Here is an 18,119-nt window from a genome sequence, read left to right as displayed (position 1 = left end):
CACGATGAGGAAAGCGCTGAGTAAGACCTACTTCGTTCCTGCCTTCATCGTGGATGTGGTCAGTGCGTATGCTGAGTGTTGAGCCTCTGAAAAGAACCCCACTGCCCTCAATTCTGCCACCGCTCACCGCTCACCTCAATTATGTACTTGGGTCAGAATGTGACGGCTCACTTTTAAGATTTTCTTTTTTCTCCTTACACTTAAAATCGCACCATAAAATCAACCGATATGGATGGCTTTTCTACGCCATGTTGGTCATATTGAGTGCTAGAGGAGAATGGATTTACCTCTGTCATTGTTTCCTTTTGGAGCCAGACCGCGTTCGCATGGTTTTCGTTGACTGGTGATGGAGGCTTCCAACATTTCTTTGCAAAGCCATTGTGGTTACTGACAGCTTGTGCAAGATCTCCGGGCCATCAAGCTTGAAAGCTCAAGAGAGGATAGGAAGACTCGATAGAGAGAATTCTAAGTGCCCACACGCCAACTTTACCGGTGTCTTAGGGGGCTCTACGTCCTACTGCTGAACATCACCCTTGATGGCCATACACGTAGTCAAGCAAAAATGACCTCTATTCAGTGCTCGCTATGCTAAAACATGACCAAACACCACATCTATCTACATCTTCGACGCAACCCACCACCCCTCCACCACCGAATTAATCAACCTATTCGCAATCGCCGTCTGCGGCGGCAACCTCAACGCCCCCTCAACATACTCCTTCGGCACCTCATCCCCCATATTATGCGTCCCCTTCGCCAATGCCTCCTTAACCTCATCCATAGGAAACCACTTCGCGCTCTCCAACTCAGCATCATGCCCCAGATAAATCTTCTCTCCCTCCCCAGGAAGCGCCTGCCCAACAGCCCCAATCATCAAACTCGCCGGAAAAGGCCACGGCTGACTACTATGCAGCACCACCCTCCCAACCTGGACCCCACTCTCCTCCCAAACCTCCCTCCTAACCGCCTCCTCAATACTCTCCCCCGGCTCCTGAAACCCCGCCAGTGTAGAATACCAATACTTCGGCCACCGCCTCTGCCTCCCCAAAAGCACCTTCGACCCATCCGCACTAACAATCGCCATAATAACCGTCGGATCCGTCCTGGGAAAAGAGTGATTACTCACCGTCCCCCTCGTCGCACAAGCCTTCCTCTCCACCCCCCTATCAGTAGGCGGACAAACCCTCTTCGTCCCCGCATTCACACTCAACGTCCTCTGCCCACACTGCGCACAAAACGGCGTCCTCGCATTCCAATCAACCAACGCCCTCGCATACCCATACATAGCCGCCTGACCAGCCACAAGCCCCATATGCCTCGGCCCTCCCCCGTAAAACATCGCCCCCCTCTCATTTTCCAGTTTCTCACTCAATCCCTCCTTCCCCTCCCACCTGGATACATCAACCGCAAAATATGGCGCCCCCTCAAAATCCTTATACCTAAACCTCTCCCCACCCTGTTGTCCCCCATGACCACCCAAAACACCCCTCTCATCCATCCCAAGAAAAACAACAATCCGCTCTTCATCCTCACTGTTGAACTCCCTCACCAGCTCCTCCTCCGTCTTCTCAAAAATATCCTCCCCCCTTAACCCGTCCCTAATCTCCCCCAGCGAAACAAATGCCAGCTGAGTCGTGTCATCCTTCTTCACCAGCGGAGCCAGACTGTCCAACAGCAAAAAGCTAGCAGACGGGTGCTTGAACGCCGGCGCGAGAAAGGCGTGGTCGGTCCGAAGAAAGGAAAGCCTGTTGAGCGGTGACCCGGAAAAGTAGTTGGCCGTCTCCCTGCCAAACTTGGCCGTGAGGTGGCTGTCCTCGGGAGGCAGGATGGGCAGGTCGGGCGTGGCGGTGGTGGCGGCCATTTTGGCGGGTTTGTATTTGCTGATCGATGATGCTAATAGTGATGCTGGTGATGGGGAGCGTCGTGCTGTGTGTGCGTAGCGAAATGTGAGCGTGGTAGTGGTAGATTGTGAGAGCCTGAGAAATCTCGTCCTGGTTCTTGGCGAAAGAAACAAGAGCATGAAGATTAGAAAAAAAAGAGATATGATATCGAGGCTCAATCACAGAATTCCAACCCGACTCTATGAGGTTGCGCGGGGGCGGGGCGGGGCTCTTTGGCTGAGCTTTCTCCCAATCCCGTTGGCAGAGCCGGCTGGAGCTGGAGCGGTCCATCTTGCTTATCAATACATCACCGCTTGGGGAAACAGGTTAGTCCCGGATTTACAATGGAGTCTCGGCATCAAAACTGCAGTCGGCCGAAGATCATTCGCCCCACGCGGAGTAAGCCAGTACCTACAAATCACCAAACACGGCTGAACTTCACAATCACAATGGCAGTGAGAAAAAGGCAGGCTAAATCTGATTTCATTACTGTGACTTCATGCCATCATATCTACGCCCGAATAAAAAAAAGGACCTGAACAGCGTAACCCTCCAGACCCGGTCAACACCACTTGACCACCCAGTTTAGTAAAGGCGGCGGGGAGGAGACATGGTAGCCTTGATGGTAAGGCTACCAACGTTCTGCCAGCCCTTCTTGAGGAGGGAGACGAGGTAGTTGATGGCCAACATGATGTTGGCAATCAGCTGCTCCTGGGTCATGCCAACGTTGCCAACGGCAACACCCATGCAAAGAACCTTCTTGAGCTGGAACTTGACGGTGGACTTGACCTCGGTGATTCTGGCGGAGAGATCATCGCTGTGGGAGACGGGGGTAGGGAACTTGCCAGCTACACACAAAACAAGTTAGTATTCGCACGTTACCTCGACTGGGAAGACAGCACAACATACCCTTGGAGAGACCGGGACCCAACAGACGGGGAATCTGCTTGATGAGGGTGTCAGAAGCAACGAAGGCATCGTACTTGCGGGCAAGCTTCTTAATGAGCTTCTTGTTCTTGTTGAGCTTCTTGAGATCGTCGGCGCTCATGGCGTCAACACCGCCGTGCTTCGCACGATCGATATCGTACTGGTCACCCAAGATGCAGATGCTCATGTTGGGGCGGGGGACGGTGGGGAGCTTGACAGTGCCGGAGAAACGCTTGTCACGCTGGGGGTCGTAGTTCTTGAGACCGATCTGGAGCCTTTGGTGGCTGTTAGCAACATGTTTTCGATGATGGCGGCCTCACTTCGAGGAGGAGGTTGCTGGCTTACTCGACAGTCTCCAAGAAGTTACGCTTCTTGGTCTCATTGCTGTACTCGAGGAGTTCAGCGACGTGCTGACGCACACCGGCTGCAACAGAGTCAGTTCAATTGCCATTTCATCGTAGATGTTGACTGGGTGGGCGTTGGTGGTGCGTACCGACGGAGATCTTGGACATTTTGCCGTCTTCCTGTAGATATTTCTTCTATAGGTGTGGTTTTGCGTCGGTCGTTTACGAGGAGAAAGCCGAGAATTCAAGATCAAAAGTGATTTTGCGAATCCCAGGAATTTTTGTGGGTGGATTTGGCGGGGTGGCACTAGCTCCCATTAGGTAAGGCGTAGTGGCGGGCCGGATCTCGGCTGGCACCTGGTCACCAGCTGGATTCAACGACAAGTCCTGGGAGTCCGCTGTTGCACTTGCATCATCCATTCACTTGTTACCTCACCGTTACTTTCGCCTACCTATCGACTCACGTCTTTCAGTATTAGATCACAAGATATATTCAACACTTGCAAGCATATGTTGTTTCTTCTTCGAGAGCTCATCACAGTTGCATTCTGAAAAAAATACCACCGGTGCTCGGTGCGCCTCAGCCACCCTGAAACATCACCTGTCCGGGTCAAATGAACCCGATTAGACTTGCATGTTCTCGAGAGTCAACAGGAAGACTACCGGTTGGTTGGTGTTGGTGACCAGCGTTTCCCCAGAGCTCCTCCTCGCTACTCACATCCCGTCTGAGAGCTGCTGTGCTTTCAAGCACAAGTCATGGGTTGTCAAGCAAGTGGCTGTACCCCCACGACCCTACCACCCCACATCTCCATGCGCCTTCAAGTGACGGGTCGAGATCTCCCAAGGCTAGCATCGTACATTCATATCCTTCTTTGGCAGGAAGCACATGTTTGAACCTTGATCCGCACAAGGGTTGAGCTGTCAGTGCTCGGGTTGGTCACAGTGATGGCCATGTATCGCAGTCACCGGCGTCTCCGACCTCTTGGCTCACCTCTCTAGTTCAGTTCCTGTAAACATTTTCATACACCATCTACCGGCACCATTTGCCGATGGACTCGAGAATCACGCCGAGCATCATGCATGTTTACAAGAGCTCCAGTACTGCACGTGAAGTTCGCTGTATCAATTTTAGTGCATGGAGGTCTTGTTTCAACTGAATTCGTGGTGTTATCAAGAGGTCTCTTGACACTGCCTAACGAAGTAAACTAGCTCTTCGAGGTCTTGGTCAAGAAACATGGTATATTTGTACCGCTGCCCATTAGACGTCCTCGGCGAAGCCCTGGCCTAGGCCGACCAGCATCTCGGCTTGCGTGGAACCCGCACTCTGGCCCTTCCTGCTACACCTTCAGACACAGCATGCGGATCACAGCAGAGATAACTGCTTCCTGGCCTCCATCGAATAACGTTGATCCAGAAACTCGCGGGCCGAACAACATCATTGTCGGGTTACTTCTGTTGAGTTTAGCAGGGGTTGTTCTCGCCATACGAATTTATACACGCGTGAAGATATCCAACGGCTTTGGTCACGACGACGTGCTGATCTGCCTTGCATACGTTATTCAAACCATGTCTGGATGCATTAGCACTCAACACTAACGCTTTACCAGGTACCCGCGGTGGCCTTTGTGGTGCTCCAGGCCATAGGTCACTTCAGACTCGACACAGATCGTCACACGTGGGATGTACGCCCTGAACTGGTGATGCTGAGTTTGCAGGTTGGGTAGGTTACGCCCATTGCCGTCTTCCATGGTACCAACTTTCTGACTCGGCCGCAGCCTTGCAGAGCAGATTCTCTTTGCCCTGGCAACAGGGTTCACCAAGCTTTCCATTCTCGCTCTCCTCTACAGAGTAGCTGCTTGCTCGAGGGGCCGGACCAAGCACGTTGTGTTTGTCCTATCCGGGGTGGTAACACTCGATACAATTGTGTTTGTGCTCGTGACGATATTCCAATGCTCGTAGGTTTCTGCTCCCGGATGGTGGTCTGACAATGAATACTGACCAGCAGAGACCCATATCCGACATCTGGACAGTCGCTCTTGGGCCACAGCGCTGCATCAAACAAGGGCTTCACGTTATTGTTGCCAGTATTATCAACACCATCCTGGACTTCCTCATCGTCTTCGTCCCCGTCAAGATGGTGTTGGGTATTCAGTTGCCTCTCCCCCAACGTCTCACGATTCTTTCACTCTTTGCAGGTGGATTGCTCGTCTGCATCGCTGGCTCAGTCAGGACCTATCTCACCTGGGTTATGGTCACCAGTCCGGATGGTGATATTACTTGGCGACTGTACGACACCAGGTTTCCAGGCGCAGTCGAGCCTTTTCTTGGTATCGTAGGTGATACGAAAAAACTTTTTTCCTCATGTGAGCCAATATCTAATCCTTTGTTGATAGATTTGCGCCTCGGCCACAGCCACCAAACCATTCTTCGCACGCTACTTTCCACGACTCCGGATATTGGAGAAACCGCCTGCTGCTGATTCTGACAGCAAACCTAATCGACCTTCTCATCAAGCGAACAAGAGCCAGCAGTCGGGGTACTTACCTACCAATGACAAGAACCAATTTCTCCCTAACCTAAACAAACCATTACCGAGCCCACCTACGAATGCGGTACGCTTGAACATCCGCCAGGTATCTCACAACGCATGGTGGCGAGTTCGGGCGCTTATTCCTACGGCGGAAGCTGATTTGGCTCAAGGCGTTACAAGACACGACGTTCAACCAATCCATCCTGGCGGTATATGAATACGACACCCGCGCCCAAAGTCTAACCAGTGGTCCGTCTTTTCTACTCAATCTGACGACTTTTGCTTATTTTGGAGCACGGGAGGAAATTTCCCATCTCTTTGTCCTCATCTCCCCCGTCTTGACGAGATTTTCCGCCGGGCGGGTATGGATATTGTCTTGGGTTGGGTGTAACTTGGTCCCGACGAAGCCTTGTAGTTATTAAAGAATCCACATATTTCTGTATTGTGTGATGACACAACAGGGGGGAACTCTGCATGCGTGGGGGGGGGCGGGTTTTGGTTCTGTGGACTGTGGTTTTCTTTTCGGTCGGTGTGGCTTGCTGTCATGTCATGTCATGCACCATCCCAGAAACACGGTGCGTGTTGCGTTGCGTTGCTGTAGGACTTGGGGAATAGGCAGTACATTTGTTTACATGTCCGGATTGTTGGGATTTTGGCTCAGCCACCGGGTCGTTGCAGGTGAAAAACACCAAGAAATCATCACCAATATTACTGTGAGAAACATCACAAAATAGCGTCATCGCCATTCTTTGGGCATACGAACTGTCAAGAAACCGTTTTTGGCATGAGAATTTTGAGTTAGGCAGGTAGTATCTCTTATTCCTAAACCCTCGAACGCGCCTGCTCTACAATTATTCCTATCATCAGCAGTCCTTGCACCTTGCAACTTTTTTTGTACCATCTCCAACCTCTCTCCCTCCAACACTAGTCGAATTAAATCTAACCAAGCATTTGGCCATGAAACGCCCACCATCAACTTCCCTCATCCCCCAACTCCAACAACAACCCCTGAGAGAGAGCGAGTGCATTAATAATTAGAGATTAAAAACAAACAAACAAAACAAAGCGAGTGTAGGATAGTGTATAGGGGTATCTCTCTGTTTCCCAAATCCTCCCTTATGCCCCCCAGTGTGGTCCCATAATGAAAGAAAAAAAGAAAAAGGTATAGGTTGCCATGTTAACAGGTTGAGCACGATGATTTTTAGGGCTTCTTCTTCCCAAACTCTGGCATCAAAAACGGATTAGTCACCATTTACCCCCCGGCCCCCGCTTCCCCCCCACGATGGTTGCTTGAGATAGGTAACATACGGGGATCAATAGGAGTGACACCTCCCCCCGAGCTGGTCGACGAGTCCTCGCCTCCTTGAGGAGTGGGAGCTTGTGGTTGGTGGGATGCGTACGAAGACATTGTGTTTATTGAGCGTCTGGAGCTTGGAGAGCAGGGTTTGTAAAGGAGAGAGAGAGGTTCCAATTCTGCTGCGGTGAATGAGAGTATATGTTGATATTGTTGCTATTACTGAGGACGTGGTTGAAAAGTCTGGCTCTCTAATGGATTTGAGCCCGGTCGAGAGAATTTGTCAAAGCTTCGGAAGAATGGAATGAATGTCAACCGCGCACAGAATATGATAAGATAGCTATCAGACACTCGAGCATCCCTTCAGGAAGCAATCCCCCTATATATATATTACCCCTTTGTCAGAAACCCATCCCGTGCCGTCGCCGTCTCGCGCGCATGTGGGAGCGGAGGATGGTACAAGAACTGTCACAACCAGGACCATGCTAATCATTCATCACAAGAGCAGAACACACCGCTTCCGTCAACTGAGCGGATCAACGGCCACGGGCAGGCTCGTTTCTTCTGTGCTACTGCCCGCCGAAAGGAGTATCGTATCCGGTGTGTGCGGGCAACGTTTGTGCTTGTATCACCAGCAATTCCAAGCCGGAGGTTTGCCACGTAACCGCTGCGCCTGGTTGATGGAAAGGAGAACTGGGAACTTTTAAGCAGCTACGAGTTGGCTAAGAAAAGCGATTTATAAAACCCTCCAAGAGTCCGAGCTATGTGAAGCGTGAGAGGTGATCAACCTTGGGCTCTCCTGAAGCTAGGAACCACGGCTGCTGGGATCAGCATCTCTGCCACGAAAATGGTTGGACGACGCCAGTTTCATCGTTAGGCAGTGCTCTGCGGCTGGCTTCCATGACACACATTCCCAAAGAAGCAGGAGACGCAGAAAGCTGGTTCGTTTTGGGAGTTGGTGATGGAGTTTGTGATCCCCATTCATACGACACCGGAATATTCCGTCGACACCACCGGCATTCCATGGAAGGCAGCAGCAGTCACCCGGTGATAGCTCAACGTCTGGGGGAGTACGAAAACGCTCGTGGCGGGAAGGCCGTGATGATCGACCGCAGCAAGTCGATGACTCTGGGAAAGGGGTGACAGGTGCAGTAATGTAGCTCGCTCCATATGGCTTCATCACATGCGATTCGGAAGACATGAAACGGCAACGGACAATTCATGTGTCCACCCGAGAAGCCGGCCGGCAAGCGCTTTCATATCCCAGCGGACCGAGCAGATCAAGCGGATCATGTCGGGCCTTGCTCCGACAGCGGACAATCGGGTTTTTGTTCTGTGCTTCCCATCGGCTTCCCTTCCGAACAAGCGGGCTGGGATGTTGTGGCACCGGCAGTAGATGTCTCGTCGCATGTTCATATCAGTTTCCAGGCAAAGAAACAGACCAGATCGTGGATCTTGCTCAACGTTTGACTTGGGGGAGAATTGCCCATCTCAGAAGCAGCCACAGCATGTGTTCCGTCTGCAGCAGCCACCCGCCCGCCAGATGTTGTCGTGGCTGTCCGTATCGAGTCAAGAAAGGCCGAGCAGATGCCGGACGGCGGCTTCCAAATCGAGTGAACCATGAGGCTCTCGTAGATGGGGCATGATAAGAACTGTTGAGTTGTGGTGTTGAAGGAAGCTCGAAGCGGATGATGCCCCTCCACCCCACCAAAAAAGCTTATCCTTATCCTTATCCTTATCTCGTATCGTCGCCCACCCACAGACCCGCACTAGCCCTAACTCAGCAGCCCCACTTTCTGCGTCGCCAAAAATTTGAGTATATATTCTTGGTCAGGCTGGCCAACTTCCTCCTCTTCTTTTTTTCTTCTCTATCTACACATCAATGCAGTCTGTCCAATATTACACCGCCAAGTGGAATTGACGACGGGTTGTATTGGTGCGAATGGCGGCTCCACAATGTGGCTTGCTGAGGGTTATTCTTATTCTCTATGGATCTTCCTCCGTTCCCGGCCTCCTAAATCGAAGTGATCACCTTATCCCTTTCATTATGGCTTTGGACTACGACCATTCTAGGTCCGAGCTGTGGGGTGGTCTCGACATTTCATCACCCACAACATGTGTATTTTTGTGTTTGCGAATGATTTACCTGTCCCTGCTGTCAAGACAAGTCTAGAGTTGTTTGCTGCTGTTTGACAAGCTTGTAAAAATTCTACGTCTGAAGCTACGGTTGTGGCCTATTGTGTTGCTCCGAGTTTGGAATATGGCATAGCATTTCTGCGATTGACCCATTTTGTTGCGAGTTTGCAATGTTTCTGATGCTGTCAACTGCGTCAATCGAACTGAATCGGTTTGAATTTGATGTCAAGTCGTTGATTACAGACACAACCACCATGCTCTGTCTCACTGATGAGCATCAGACAATTAGTTTTTCAGGTTCTCAAACACTGGTAGTTCACCTCATAACACCAATCTTGTTGACTCACTCAAGTTTGCTCTCAACCTGCCCAACAAGGTGGATAGTTAGGGTTACTGATGAGTGGTCGTCAATCTCTTCCCAAGTCGCTCCTGTCTGGCACATATTGCTGTTACGTTACCATGGAAGTAAGGCAAGAGCAAGGTGATGACAGACCTTTGCTTCCACATCCATCATCTCTCCATAGATTTCCCGTTCAGCATTGCCTAACGCTATCACTCGTCAATTGACCTTTGTTCCAACTGATCTCGATTTTCCATAATATTTAAACCTCCTGCTGATAAGCAAACATGAGCAGCACTTATCCTGAGAGATTACACCATCGCCGCTGACAGTTATCCCCAAACATGAGCCAAACACCTATGGAATCCATCGCAAACTATCCATCTCATTTATTACCGCAACAAGTGTGCAATGTCCACCTCATCTATACCCCTATGGGGCAGCCCGTCATCCCCAGACAATACAACCAATAATTCATTCCCGCCCTTTAACACATTTATCTAATATCCCATAAAAGCCCCTCCCCACATCATTACACGGGGCAGATCTCATTGATTGCAGAGATGCCGAAGTACATCACAAACGCGACCTATCCGACTTTAGCCTGTGCCTGTCCCTTTTTATTTGTACTCTAACACCCGCCTCTTTCACCACCACTCCGCTCTCTCTCCTCACTTAGTTATCGATCAACAGATCACCCAACCGCCCACTTTTGTTCTGACCCTGGAAAGTTTCCGGAGGCTGACATCCGCAGGCTCGGGAATATAGCGACTAGGTTGTATATTCCTCGTCGGGCGCGGACCGTCGTGCCTTTTGATATAGGTACCAGCCGGAATTTTATGGTGCCGTGAATACATACCCGCATGCACATATGAAAATGGATTGCGAATATGCGGGGGAGAAAGGGTTGGCGGTATATATAAGCTTCGAGTGAATGCCGAGTTTGTCGATCGATTTGTTTTTTCCCAAGCCCCTTGGCTGTTTGCGCTTGTTTTTCAACGACAAAATGAAGACGTCGACATTGTTGGCCGCCGCCTTTTGTGGTGTTGCTGCCGTTGAGGGTGCTGTTCTCTGGGATGGAAGATTCAACGACTTTACTTCCTCGGCGGATCTGAACAAGTGGTCTTGGGCTAATCAAGTTGGTCCTTATCGTATGCCCCCCCCCCTCTTCCCCTTCTTACCAACTACATGGTGGCTGATATGAGCTTTTACAAACAAAGAATACTACATCCACGGTTCCGGGACGGTAAACCGCTACATCAACCTCTCGCCCGACTACAAGAACCCAAACGACACTGTCTCCAAACAAGGCGCCCGGTTCACGCTCGACAGCACAGCCTACTGGAACGGCCAGACGATGCGCCGGATCGAGCTGATACCCCAGACGAAAGCGGCGATCAACCGCGGGAAGGTGTTTTACCACTTTTCGATTTCGCGGCGGGACACCAACGCGCCGTCGGTGAACAAGGAGCATCAGATTTGCTTTTTTGAGTCACACTTTACAGAATTAAAGTATGGGTGGATTTCGGGAGAGCAGGGGGCGGCGAACCCGGCGTTGCAGTGGATGACGAACCAGAGGACGCAGTGGAAGTTGAGCGAGTGGAAGGCGAATGTGTGGCATAATTTTGCGTACGAGATTGATTTCTCCGGGAACAGGGTTGGGTTGTGGTATAGTGAGGGGGGTGCGGATTTGAAGCAGGTGGTTGCGCCGGTGGGGGGTGTGTCGACGAGTAGTAATGGGCAGGATTGGCATTTGGGGGTGTTGGAGCTGCCAAGGAGTGGGTATCCGAACACTAATGAGGATTATTACTTTTCGGGGGTGTTTATTGAGGATGGGGCGATTACGACCAAGATTGGGGGGCCGGGTGAGTTTTTCTGGGTGTAGATGTTGAGAAGTGATTGCTGACAATGTTATATAGCTTAAACGAACTTCGAAGGAGGAGATGGGGATGGTGGGGGAAAAATGAGATGAGCTTGTATATATACAAGGTGTGCTTGCCGCACAAAGAAATACATATACACAAACCCCCTTTCGCCTTATCAAATCCCCCCCTTGCATTTTCTCCCTTCGGAATGACTCTCTCACTTTTACAGAGTGAAAATACTTAGACCTTTCCACCAGCACTCACAAACAGATTCATAATGATGATCACGCCAGCAGCCCAGACAAGGGGCCGGATGCCGGCTAGCTTCTTGTTGTCCTGGGCAACGACGTAGACAAAGTTGTAGGCGGCGCGGGAGACGACATAGCCGAGGGTGAGGGTGTTGAGCTTGGAGACGGGGACGATGCCCGAGGCGTTGGCTGCCACGACGGAGGCAGCGTAGAGAGAGAGGGTTTCGAAGCCGTTTGCTGTTGCGGCTTTGGCGCGGGAGATTTTTTGAAGGGTCTGGGGGGTTTGTTAGTGTTGTGCTTTTTTTACACTGGGGTTTTTCTTGTTGAGTGAGAGAGGGGGGGAGATATGTGAGGGTAGTAGGGTGCATACGGGCTTGGGCATTGAGGTATCTTTGGCACAAATCTCTTCTGTGCGGCGGGGTCTACAATTTCTGTTAGCTTTTTTTTTTTTTTTTTTCATGTCTTGATTGAAAATATTTGTTGAGATGGGGGCGAGAAAGAAGCCCAGGAATCCGGTGTTGAAGTGCAAGGGTTATGAAGGGTGAGATGGTGGTGTGTGTGTGTGTGTGACATACTGGTTCAAATCATAATTCTTCCCCGCCAACACCATAGCGTACACATTGGGAGCCATGGTGATGAGAAAGGCGGCGGGGATGGAGTAGTAAGAGTAGTTTGTTGAGGCGAGGTCGAGGCCGAGGAAGGACATTTTGGCGGCTGTTTTGTTTACTTTGTTTGCTAAGTGTGTTGGTTTTGAGTTATGAAAGTCGAGTTTGCATGAGGGTGAGTATGAGAAGAACTGATAATGAGAACGAAAATGAAGGGAAGGGAGGGGTAAACAGTTGTAGTTAAACAGAACAGAGAACGTCGATGTCCCCGTAGTACGTCGGATACGGCCTCGGTTCCACTACATCACACATGTCCGAGTGTTTACCAAGCCGGAGGTCGGATCGACTCCACCTCCCGCCCAAGCGCGATGTTTCGCTACCCCGTTTGGGCTGTTGTTTGAGTTCGGTGTCGATTGGTTAGAGTCGGGCAGCGGAGAAATTTGTTTAGCTTCTTTTTTTTCACCTACGACTGTGAATCACAATTGTTTCTTCTCAGCTCTCATTGCGCGGAAGATGTCTATCCAGAATCGCCAAGCCCTTGGTCCCTGTCCAAGTGACACTCCCTCTGCCGCGTCTACTTGTCTATCTACGAATTGCATTCTATTCCGCGGGTCAAGCCCGTATATGAATCACATTTTAGGAGGGGATAAGTAGTCTGTGCTAAGTGGAGAAGCAATGATAGGTCCATCTGCCATGTGTGTGTGTGTCAACATCCGCCCTGTCCGTGTTCAACCAAGTTGTAGTGCCTTTATGCACCATGCAATGCACCAAGGCGGGAACTCCCGACTCAGCCAGCCTTGTTAGTCGTCATCAGATGACAACCTGCACACACGCAAGGCTCAACGTTGACGATGGGTATCATTGTGACAGTCTCTTTCAAAACCTCAACTTCTATTCCTCACTTGTTCCTCTCAATCTCTATACATGCTCTTATCCCCACCGCTACCCCAATATTACCCAAGGCTTTCCTCCTCATTCTACAACACTCCCTTACAAAACAATAATTATTTGCCAATGCTCTTCCCCCTCCTTTCCAACCCCCCTCAAAGTAAAAGAAAATAAAACACTTCCACAACAACACAAACCCAACAAAGCTAAACCAAGACTCGTCACTTTCCATTCAGCAGAATCCAGAAAAAAACATTTGCGTATAGCCGTGCTTTCAACAACAATGGTAGAAACAGACACAAAACAGGAAAATTTGAACATAGGTTGGGCAGCAGGTACAACAGTTGTGCCGCGTGTGTCGTATCGTAAATGCATCACGAAGGATAAAAAGAAAAACAATTGATAATAATACTGATGATAAAGAAGAGAAAAACCAAACCAAGAAAAACCAAGTCAAGTTGGTGTAGTACCTAAGGGGGCATTCGACAAGAAAAAAAGGACAAACAAACTAGCCAAACGGAGAAAATAGGTAGTCGGGCCGTACAGGGGGGATTAATCGAAAAATAAAGGAATCGTGGGTATAATTAGACTGTTCCCCGTAGCCTTTGCTTACGGGCTAGCCAGTCACCGAGCATATTGTCGAGTTGCTGTGACACGATTAATACAATGTTCCTGCAAAAGTTTAGTAATGATGAAGATACATACAGTTGTTATCTCAGCAAGCTTAGCATTCTGTTCTCTGAACAAACCGTTTGCCACCGGGTGGTCCGAAGATACCGGATCGACATTCGACTTGTCATACACCACCACCAGCAAGTCCCGAATATCTGAACCGGAATCGAAAAAGGCCCTGAGGTTGGTATCATTCCACGATGACCTCGAAGAAGTGGACGGCGTGATGGTCTCCTTGTTGACCGACGTATCCGCATCTTCGTGCTCAATCAGTTCTGGTGAGGGTGTCGATCTTGGCGATGACCGGTCTTCCTCTTGGCTCGATGTATCGACCATCAACGGCGGGGGGTTGCTAGACGTGACTGGCGAGACCTGGACAGGCGACTCGGATAGTCTCTCCTCGTGCTGTTGAGGTGGCGAATTAAGTGTGGGAGCACCTCTAACTGCCTGCCCGCCCAACGACGCTGGCTGTGCTTGTTGCTGAGTGATGAAGGGATTGGTATTGTTTGGAGCAGCACGTTTCTGCTGTTGTGGTTGTTGACGTCGTGGGTCTTGGGAAGGTGGGGATTGGACAGGCTCAAGATCCAGATCATCATCATCAGAGTCAAAGTCGTCAAGTCCCATGCGAGTCCTGGCCTTGGTCGCCTTCTGAGGTCTCCCACTCGTCTGCGGGCTGCCTTGTGGAGAACCCTTCGGGCTGGCTTCTACCAAACGCATCGTGGCGGGTGGTACGTTGGCGACATTGTTGACCTTGCTTTCCGACAAGAAGGCCTTGATGTCAACACCATTGCCCGTTTCTCTAGTAGAGCCAGGCTTCCTAGTTGGCGATGGCTCCGTCCGGGGTTGCTGCTTTTGCAACTTGCTCGGCTGCCTCTGGGGGCCTGTTTTCTCTGGCGACCCTTGCGATACCTCCTCCTCCTCCGGCTCTCTTTCGTGACTGTCTCTGCTGAGATCCTCGTCCTCATGGGAGGCTTTCTTATCCTTGTCCTTCCTAGAGAAAAAGCTTCGAATGGCACTAGGCTTCTTATCCTTCTCCTTCTTATCCTTTCCTTTCTTGCCGTCTTTGCCGAGCAAGCCGTCCTTATCCAGCAACCTATCCAAGCTTGGTCGTTGTCTCATCTCCTTGGATTCGCTCGACAGCCTTGTTCCATCATCATCCCGCAACAAGTTAGGCGTAAGCGTAATCTTCTTCGTCTCGACTGTATCATCTTTGAAAAACGAGTCTCGGACAGTCCCGTCGCTCGTCTTCTTGGGCCCGTCGACCTTGAGTTCTCCTCCTTCTTCAGAGCTCCGTGGTTTCGCCGAGTTGTCGGTCTCGTCTGGCTTCAAATCCTTCTGTGTTGTCCTGGGCTTCAATGGTTCGACCTTGGCCGAATCGTCCTCCGTGTCCGCGCCAGCGGAAGCCTGCTGGTTTTTTTGACCTTGTTGAGCGGCCTGGGCAAAGTATTCGGCCGCCACATCCTCTTCCTCGCTCGAGTAGTCGATATCAGAATAGTCCACAAATGTAGGCGGTGCGAATTGGACCGTCTTGGCCTTCTTTCTCTTGATGGCAGATCTAATGGGATTCCGGACTTTATCGGTTTGATCACCAAGCATTGTGGCGGAGAGCTAATTCTTGTCAGTACCCCTCTCCTTCCACCGGCTCCCTCTCCAACTTACATCTATGTTCCGGTGCTTGTTCAAACGAGCCAACCGTTCGGTGGGAGTTTCGATATGTTCGGCGGGGAGGTAGCCTGTGATTTCCCATGAGCACTTCGCCAACCAGAAAGCCGAGCGCTGACAACTTACCGATGCTGCTGTCTTTCACGACACGCACCAGCCACCAGTAGCTGTTGCTGTCGTCGAGAAGAACCATGGTATCACCCTTGGTTGCGTTCGCTTGCCCTTCGACAGTGGCAACAAAGGTGTGGAGGGCGTATACGAATTCGAAATCGATGTCCTCTGCTTCTTGTAAGCACTCTCCGCCCCAACCAGAGTCGACAAATCTAGGATCTTCCGAGTCAGAAAAGTCGCCATCATCATCATCTTCGTCCGAGCTGTGGTAGGGAACTGTCAGGTTAGGAAAATCCGAGTAGCTGTCGTCAGAGGCGTCCTGGTCGGCGGGCTCCCTAGAGGGAAGATATCCAGGAGTGGCATCATAACGGTGTGAGATATGGCGAGTGGGCGGCCAGGTGCTTTTCCCGCTGGTGAGGGTTGCCCTGTACCTCCTCATATCTTGCGGTAATTCTACTTCCTCTTCGGCACCGGACTGGAGTTCATGTTCGGGGGGATCAAAGTTGAGGGGGTTTGTGGGGCTAAAGGCTGTGGCTGGCTGCGGCGTGTCCGGTCTGCCGTGTAGTTCAAACTCACCGTCCAGATGATGATGGCGACGTGCAGGCGAAAGAAAATAAGAGCGTTGAACCGCCTGGTGGCGTTCCGTTTCCCCATCCGTGCTCATCGGAGGTAGGTAATTAGGACTTTCGAGGTACGGAGAAGAAGACCTCGCATCACCAATTACAGACAAATCCGATGAGCAGCGCACCAAGAAACGTCCAGAACCGCTCGAACAAGAAGAAGGAAAAGCTGGAAGGGTAGAGGGCAACCCACCATCTTCAATTGAAGGGGAGCTCGAGATCCTGTCCATCATGTCGTCGTCCACGTCCACCTCGGTTTCGCCGTCTATGACCGCCTCATCGACCTCGTGGCCAGAATGGCCTCCATTCTGGGCAATCGCCAGCGCATCCTGCCGGGTGCCCGTCTGCATGCTGCCTGCGTCGTCGTGCCTCGTGCCGTAACCGCCGCTCTGCTGGGAGTCGGAGACGGAATGGAGGGTGTCGGTGTCGGCGTCGTTGTTCCACAGACCGGGCGGGCTACGGTGGTTCTCCTCTGCTGCTTCTGCCGCAACTTCTCTCAAGGTCTCGGCCTGGTGTGGTGCGAGGGAGCCGTCAGGGGTCGGCCTGGCGTGTCGCGGAGCGGAAGGGTTGTCGTGCGCTTGGAGGTCGATGGTGTCTAGAAAGTTGACAAGGTGTGTCAGAGAAACGGTCCGAGACGTACAGTTGTTCCTGTGCGACTACTGCTGCTGCTGTTGCTGCTGCTGTTGCTGCTGCTGTTGCTGCCACTCCTGCTCTGCACAAGCACAGGCACAGACAGGCACGAGGGGGAGCACGAAGGGCAGCGCAGAAAGCAAGCCGGTCCCCTACCTAGCCTCCTGGACAGGGCGCCACAGGGAACCGGGCCACAGCGGCGCGCATCATGGGGGCAGACGAAATGAGGGAACTCTCAGCACATACCAGCGCGAATAATCTCTGGCCTTGTCATGTTGGCGAATTGGCCCGTGGCCCGCGCGACGATGCCAACTTTTGCTGTTCCTGAGCCTGTCGGGAGAGCAGGGATCGCGCCTGGAGAATACAGGAAGATCGCAAAGTGTCGCCGCGAAAAGTGACAAAATCGCAGAACCGCAAAAATGCAGCCGTCCGTCGCAGGCTCCCCTTCCCGTCGGCCGATCAAGTTCAAGAGATGGCGGAAAACCCCTGAAGAATCCCAGGCTGCGGCTGGCCCCCCAAGGTGGAAGGCTGGCTGACGAGGCGCCCCCTTGCCCTTGGCTATGGGTAGTGTAGGTGATTTTAATGCTTGGCGCTGGGCCAAGATGGGGAGTTTGGGATTCCTAAATCTCAAATTCTCGATATGGCTAATCAGTCGCTATCAGATGGATATCAGTATCCAGATGGTATCCGGATGGCGGGATATCGAGCGCCTTAAACCGACGTCTGCCAGTGTCCTGAGTACCCTCGACCTGCGGCTGTGGCTTGATCGCGAGATCAGATGAATCAAATGCCCGAGGCTGTTAGCTGCTGCGTAGCACTGGACGGAGGCAATGACATGGGTGAAACGGCGATCATGGCCCGTGTCGCGACAGGCCCGATGCTACCAAACTTTGGCGATGGTGAAATTGTCTGGTGGTTTGTGTCGTCCAAAGTCAAGAAGTCGAGGATTGATTGACAAATGCAGGACGAGGTGGACGATATGATGTCGTGAGGGAAGATGGGAGAGGAACGGGGATGGGCAATGATTCTCGATTGCTTGACGTGAGCTCCGCCAGCTGGCACGCGAGGATCTTGCCTTAGAAACAGTGTTTCTATACCACATAAAGAGATTGTTGGTTCAATTATACCCTCTAATATTCTTCTATTTCGGCACTATACTCTCATTTGCTGCCACATATAGCAGCTACTAGCTAGTGGTTACCGTCGATATCAATGCCTTCTTCTGTCGTGATATTCCAGAAAAGCAGTAAGAAAAAAAAAAGTGGAAGTCTTTTGGCCCTGGGGCACATGAAACGCTGGGCGTGCAGGGAGGCCCCTGGCCAGCTGGTTCCCAGAACCACTGACGGCTGCTGGTGATTTCCCCACTG

The 18,119-nt window shown here is 51.4% G+C and overlaps 9 protein-coding genes across 9 annotated transcripts; 3 read left to right on the top strand and 6 right to left on the bottom strand.

Moving 5' to 3' along the window:
- Positions 1-4: 4 nt before the first annotated feature.
- QC763_706085 (uncharacterized protein) lies at positions 5-347 on the top strand (the record flags this gene model as incomplete). Its single annotated transcript, XM_062915607.1, has 2 exons — positions 5-71; positions 157-347. The coding sequence occupies 2 exons, from the start codon at positions 5-7 to the stop codon at positions 345-347; spliced, it is 258 nt and encodes an 85-aa protein (XP_062761582.1).
- A 269-nt stretch (positions 348-616) lies between these two features.
- Positions 617-2,020, bottom strand: NPY1 (NADH pyrophosphatase; the record flags this gene model as incomplete). The annotated part of the gene is made up of 1 exon (XM_062915606.1): positions 617-2,020. The coding sequence occupies one exon, from the start codon at positions 2,018-2,020 to the stop codon at positions 617-619; it is 1,404 nt and encodes a 467-aa protein (XP_062761581.1).
- A 310-nt stretch (positions 2,021-2,330) lies between these two features.
- Positions 2,331-3,319, bottom strand: RPL10A_2 (60S ribosomal protein L10A; the record flags this gene model as incomplete). The annotated part of the gene is made up of 4 exons (XM_062915605.1): positions 2,331-2,728; positions 2,790-3,082; positions 3,153-3,231; positions 3,301-3,319. 4 exons carry the CDS (start codon positions 3,317-3,319, stop codon positions 2,466-2,468), a joined length of 654 nt encoding a protein of 217 aa, XP_062761580.1. The 3' UTR covers positions 2,331-2,465.
- Positions 3,320-3,373: 54 nt separating this feature from the next.
- On the bottom strand, positions 3,374-4,705 carry QC763_0104830 (uncharacterized protein; the record flags this gene model as incomplete). The annotated part of the gene is made up of 2 exons (XM_062906439.1): positions 4,358-4,705; positions 3,374-3,538 (listed from the first exon to the last, which is right to left on the bottom strand). The coding sequence occupies exons 1-2, from the start codon at positions 4,385-4,387 to the stop codon at positions 3,374-3,376; spliced, it is 195 nt and encodes a 64-aa protein (XP_062761579.1). The 5' UTR covers positions 4,388-4,705.
- On the top strand, positions 3,584-6,165 carry QC763_706060 (uncharacterized protein). The gene is made up of 6 exons (XM_062915604.1): positions 3,584-4,705; positions 4,759-4,871; positions 4,927-5,106; positions 5,159-5,483; positions 5,545-5,763; positions 5,851-6,165. Exons 1-6 carry the CDS (start codon positions 4,508-4,510, stop codon positions 5,896-5,898), a joined length of 1,083 nt encoding a protein of 360 aa, XP_062761578.1. The 5' UTR covers positions 3,584-4,507; the 3' UTR covers positions 5,899-6,165.
- Positions 6,166-6,434: 269 nt separating this feature from the next.
- QC763_706050 (uncharacterized protein) lies at positions 6,435-8,646 on the bottom strand. Its single transcript, XM_062915603.1, has 2 exons — positions 6,990-8,646; positions 6,435-6,905 (listed from the first exon to the last, which is right to left on the bottom strand). The coding sequence occupies exons 1-2, from the start codon at positions 7,087-7,089 to the stop codon at positions 6,883-6,885; spliced, it is 123 nt and encodes a 40-aa protein (XP_062761577.1). The 5' UTR covers positions 7,090-8,646; the 3' UTR covers positions 6,435-6,882.
- On the top strand, positions 8,199-11,821 carry QC763_0104800 (uncharacterized protein). Its single transcript, XM_062906438.1, has 3 exons — positions 8,199-10,602; positions 10,672-11,316; positions 11,371-11,821. Exons 1-3 carry the CDS (start codon positions 10,386-10,388, stop codon positions 11,373-11,375), a joined length of 867 nt encoding a protein of 288 aa, XP_062761576.1. The 5' UTR covers positions 8,199-10,385; the 3' UTR covers positions 11,376-11,821.
- On the bottom strand, positions 11,351-12,270 carry QC763_706030 (uncharacterized protein; the record flags this gene model as incomplete). Its single annotated transcript, XM_062915602.1, has 3 exons — positions 11,351-11,838; positions 11,935-11,986; positions 12,140-12,270. 3 exons carry the CDS (start codon positions 12,268-12,270, stop codon positions 11,557-11,559), a joined length of 465 nt encoding a protein of 154 aa, XP_062761575.1. The 3' UTR covers positions 11,351-11,556.
- A 1,371-nt stretch (positions 12,271-13,641) lies between these two features.
- On the bottom strand, positions 13,642-17,026 carry BUD14 (protein phosphatase regulator; the record flags this gene model as incomplete). The annotated part of the gene is made up of 6 exons (XM_062915601.1): positions 13,642-13,704; positions 13,763-15,337; positions 15,389-15,462; positions 15,518-15,670; positions 16,316-16,717; positions 16,999-17,026. 6 exons carry the CDS (start codon positions 17,024-17,026, stop codon positions 13,642-13,644), a joined length of 2,295 nt encoding a protein of 764 aa, XP_062761574.1.
- Positions 17,027-18,119: the final 1,093 nt, after the last annotated feature.

This window comes from Podospora pseudopauciseta (assembly GCF_035222475.1).
Source record: "Podospora pseudopauciseta strain CBS 411.78 chromosome 7 map unlocalized CBS411.78m_7, whole genome shotgun sequence".
Classification (NCBI taxonomy): domain Eukaryota; kingdom Fungi; phylum Ascomycota; class Sordariomycetes; order Sordariales; family Podosporaceae; genus Podospora; species Podospora pseudopauciseta.
Note: the sequence above shows the minus strand (reverse complement) of the source record. Positions and strands in the feature narration are given on the sequence as shown.

Coding starts and splice junctions, on each gene's coding strand:
- QC763_706060 (XM_062915604.1), top strand. CDS start 4,508: ATGCGGATCACAGCAGAGATAACTGCTTCCTGGCCTCCATCGAATAAC. Junction 5,484..5,544: donor TCGAGCCTTTTCTTGGTATC/GTAGGTGATACG, acceptor CTTTGTTGATAG/ATTTGCGCCTCGGCCACAGC. Junction 5,764..5,850: donor CGAGCCCACCTACGAATGCG/GTACGCTTGAAC, acceptor GATTTGGCTCAA/GGCGTTACAAGACACGACGT.
- QC763_706050 (XM_062915603.1), bottom strand. CDS start 7,089: ATGTCTTCGTACGCATCCCACCAACCACAAGCTCCCACTCCTCAAGGA. Junction 6,906..6,989: donor TGTCACTCCTATTGATCCCC/GTATGTTACCTA, acceptor TTTTGATGCCAG/AGTTTGGGAAGAAGAAGCCC.
- QC763_0104800 (XM_062906438.1), top strand. CDS start 10,386: ATGCCGAGTTTGTCGATCGATTTGTTTTTTCCCAAGCCCCTTGGCTGT. Junction 10,603..10,671: donor TAATCAAGTTGGTCCTTATC/GTATGCCCCCCC, acceptor TTACAAACAAAG/AATACTACATCCACGGTTCC.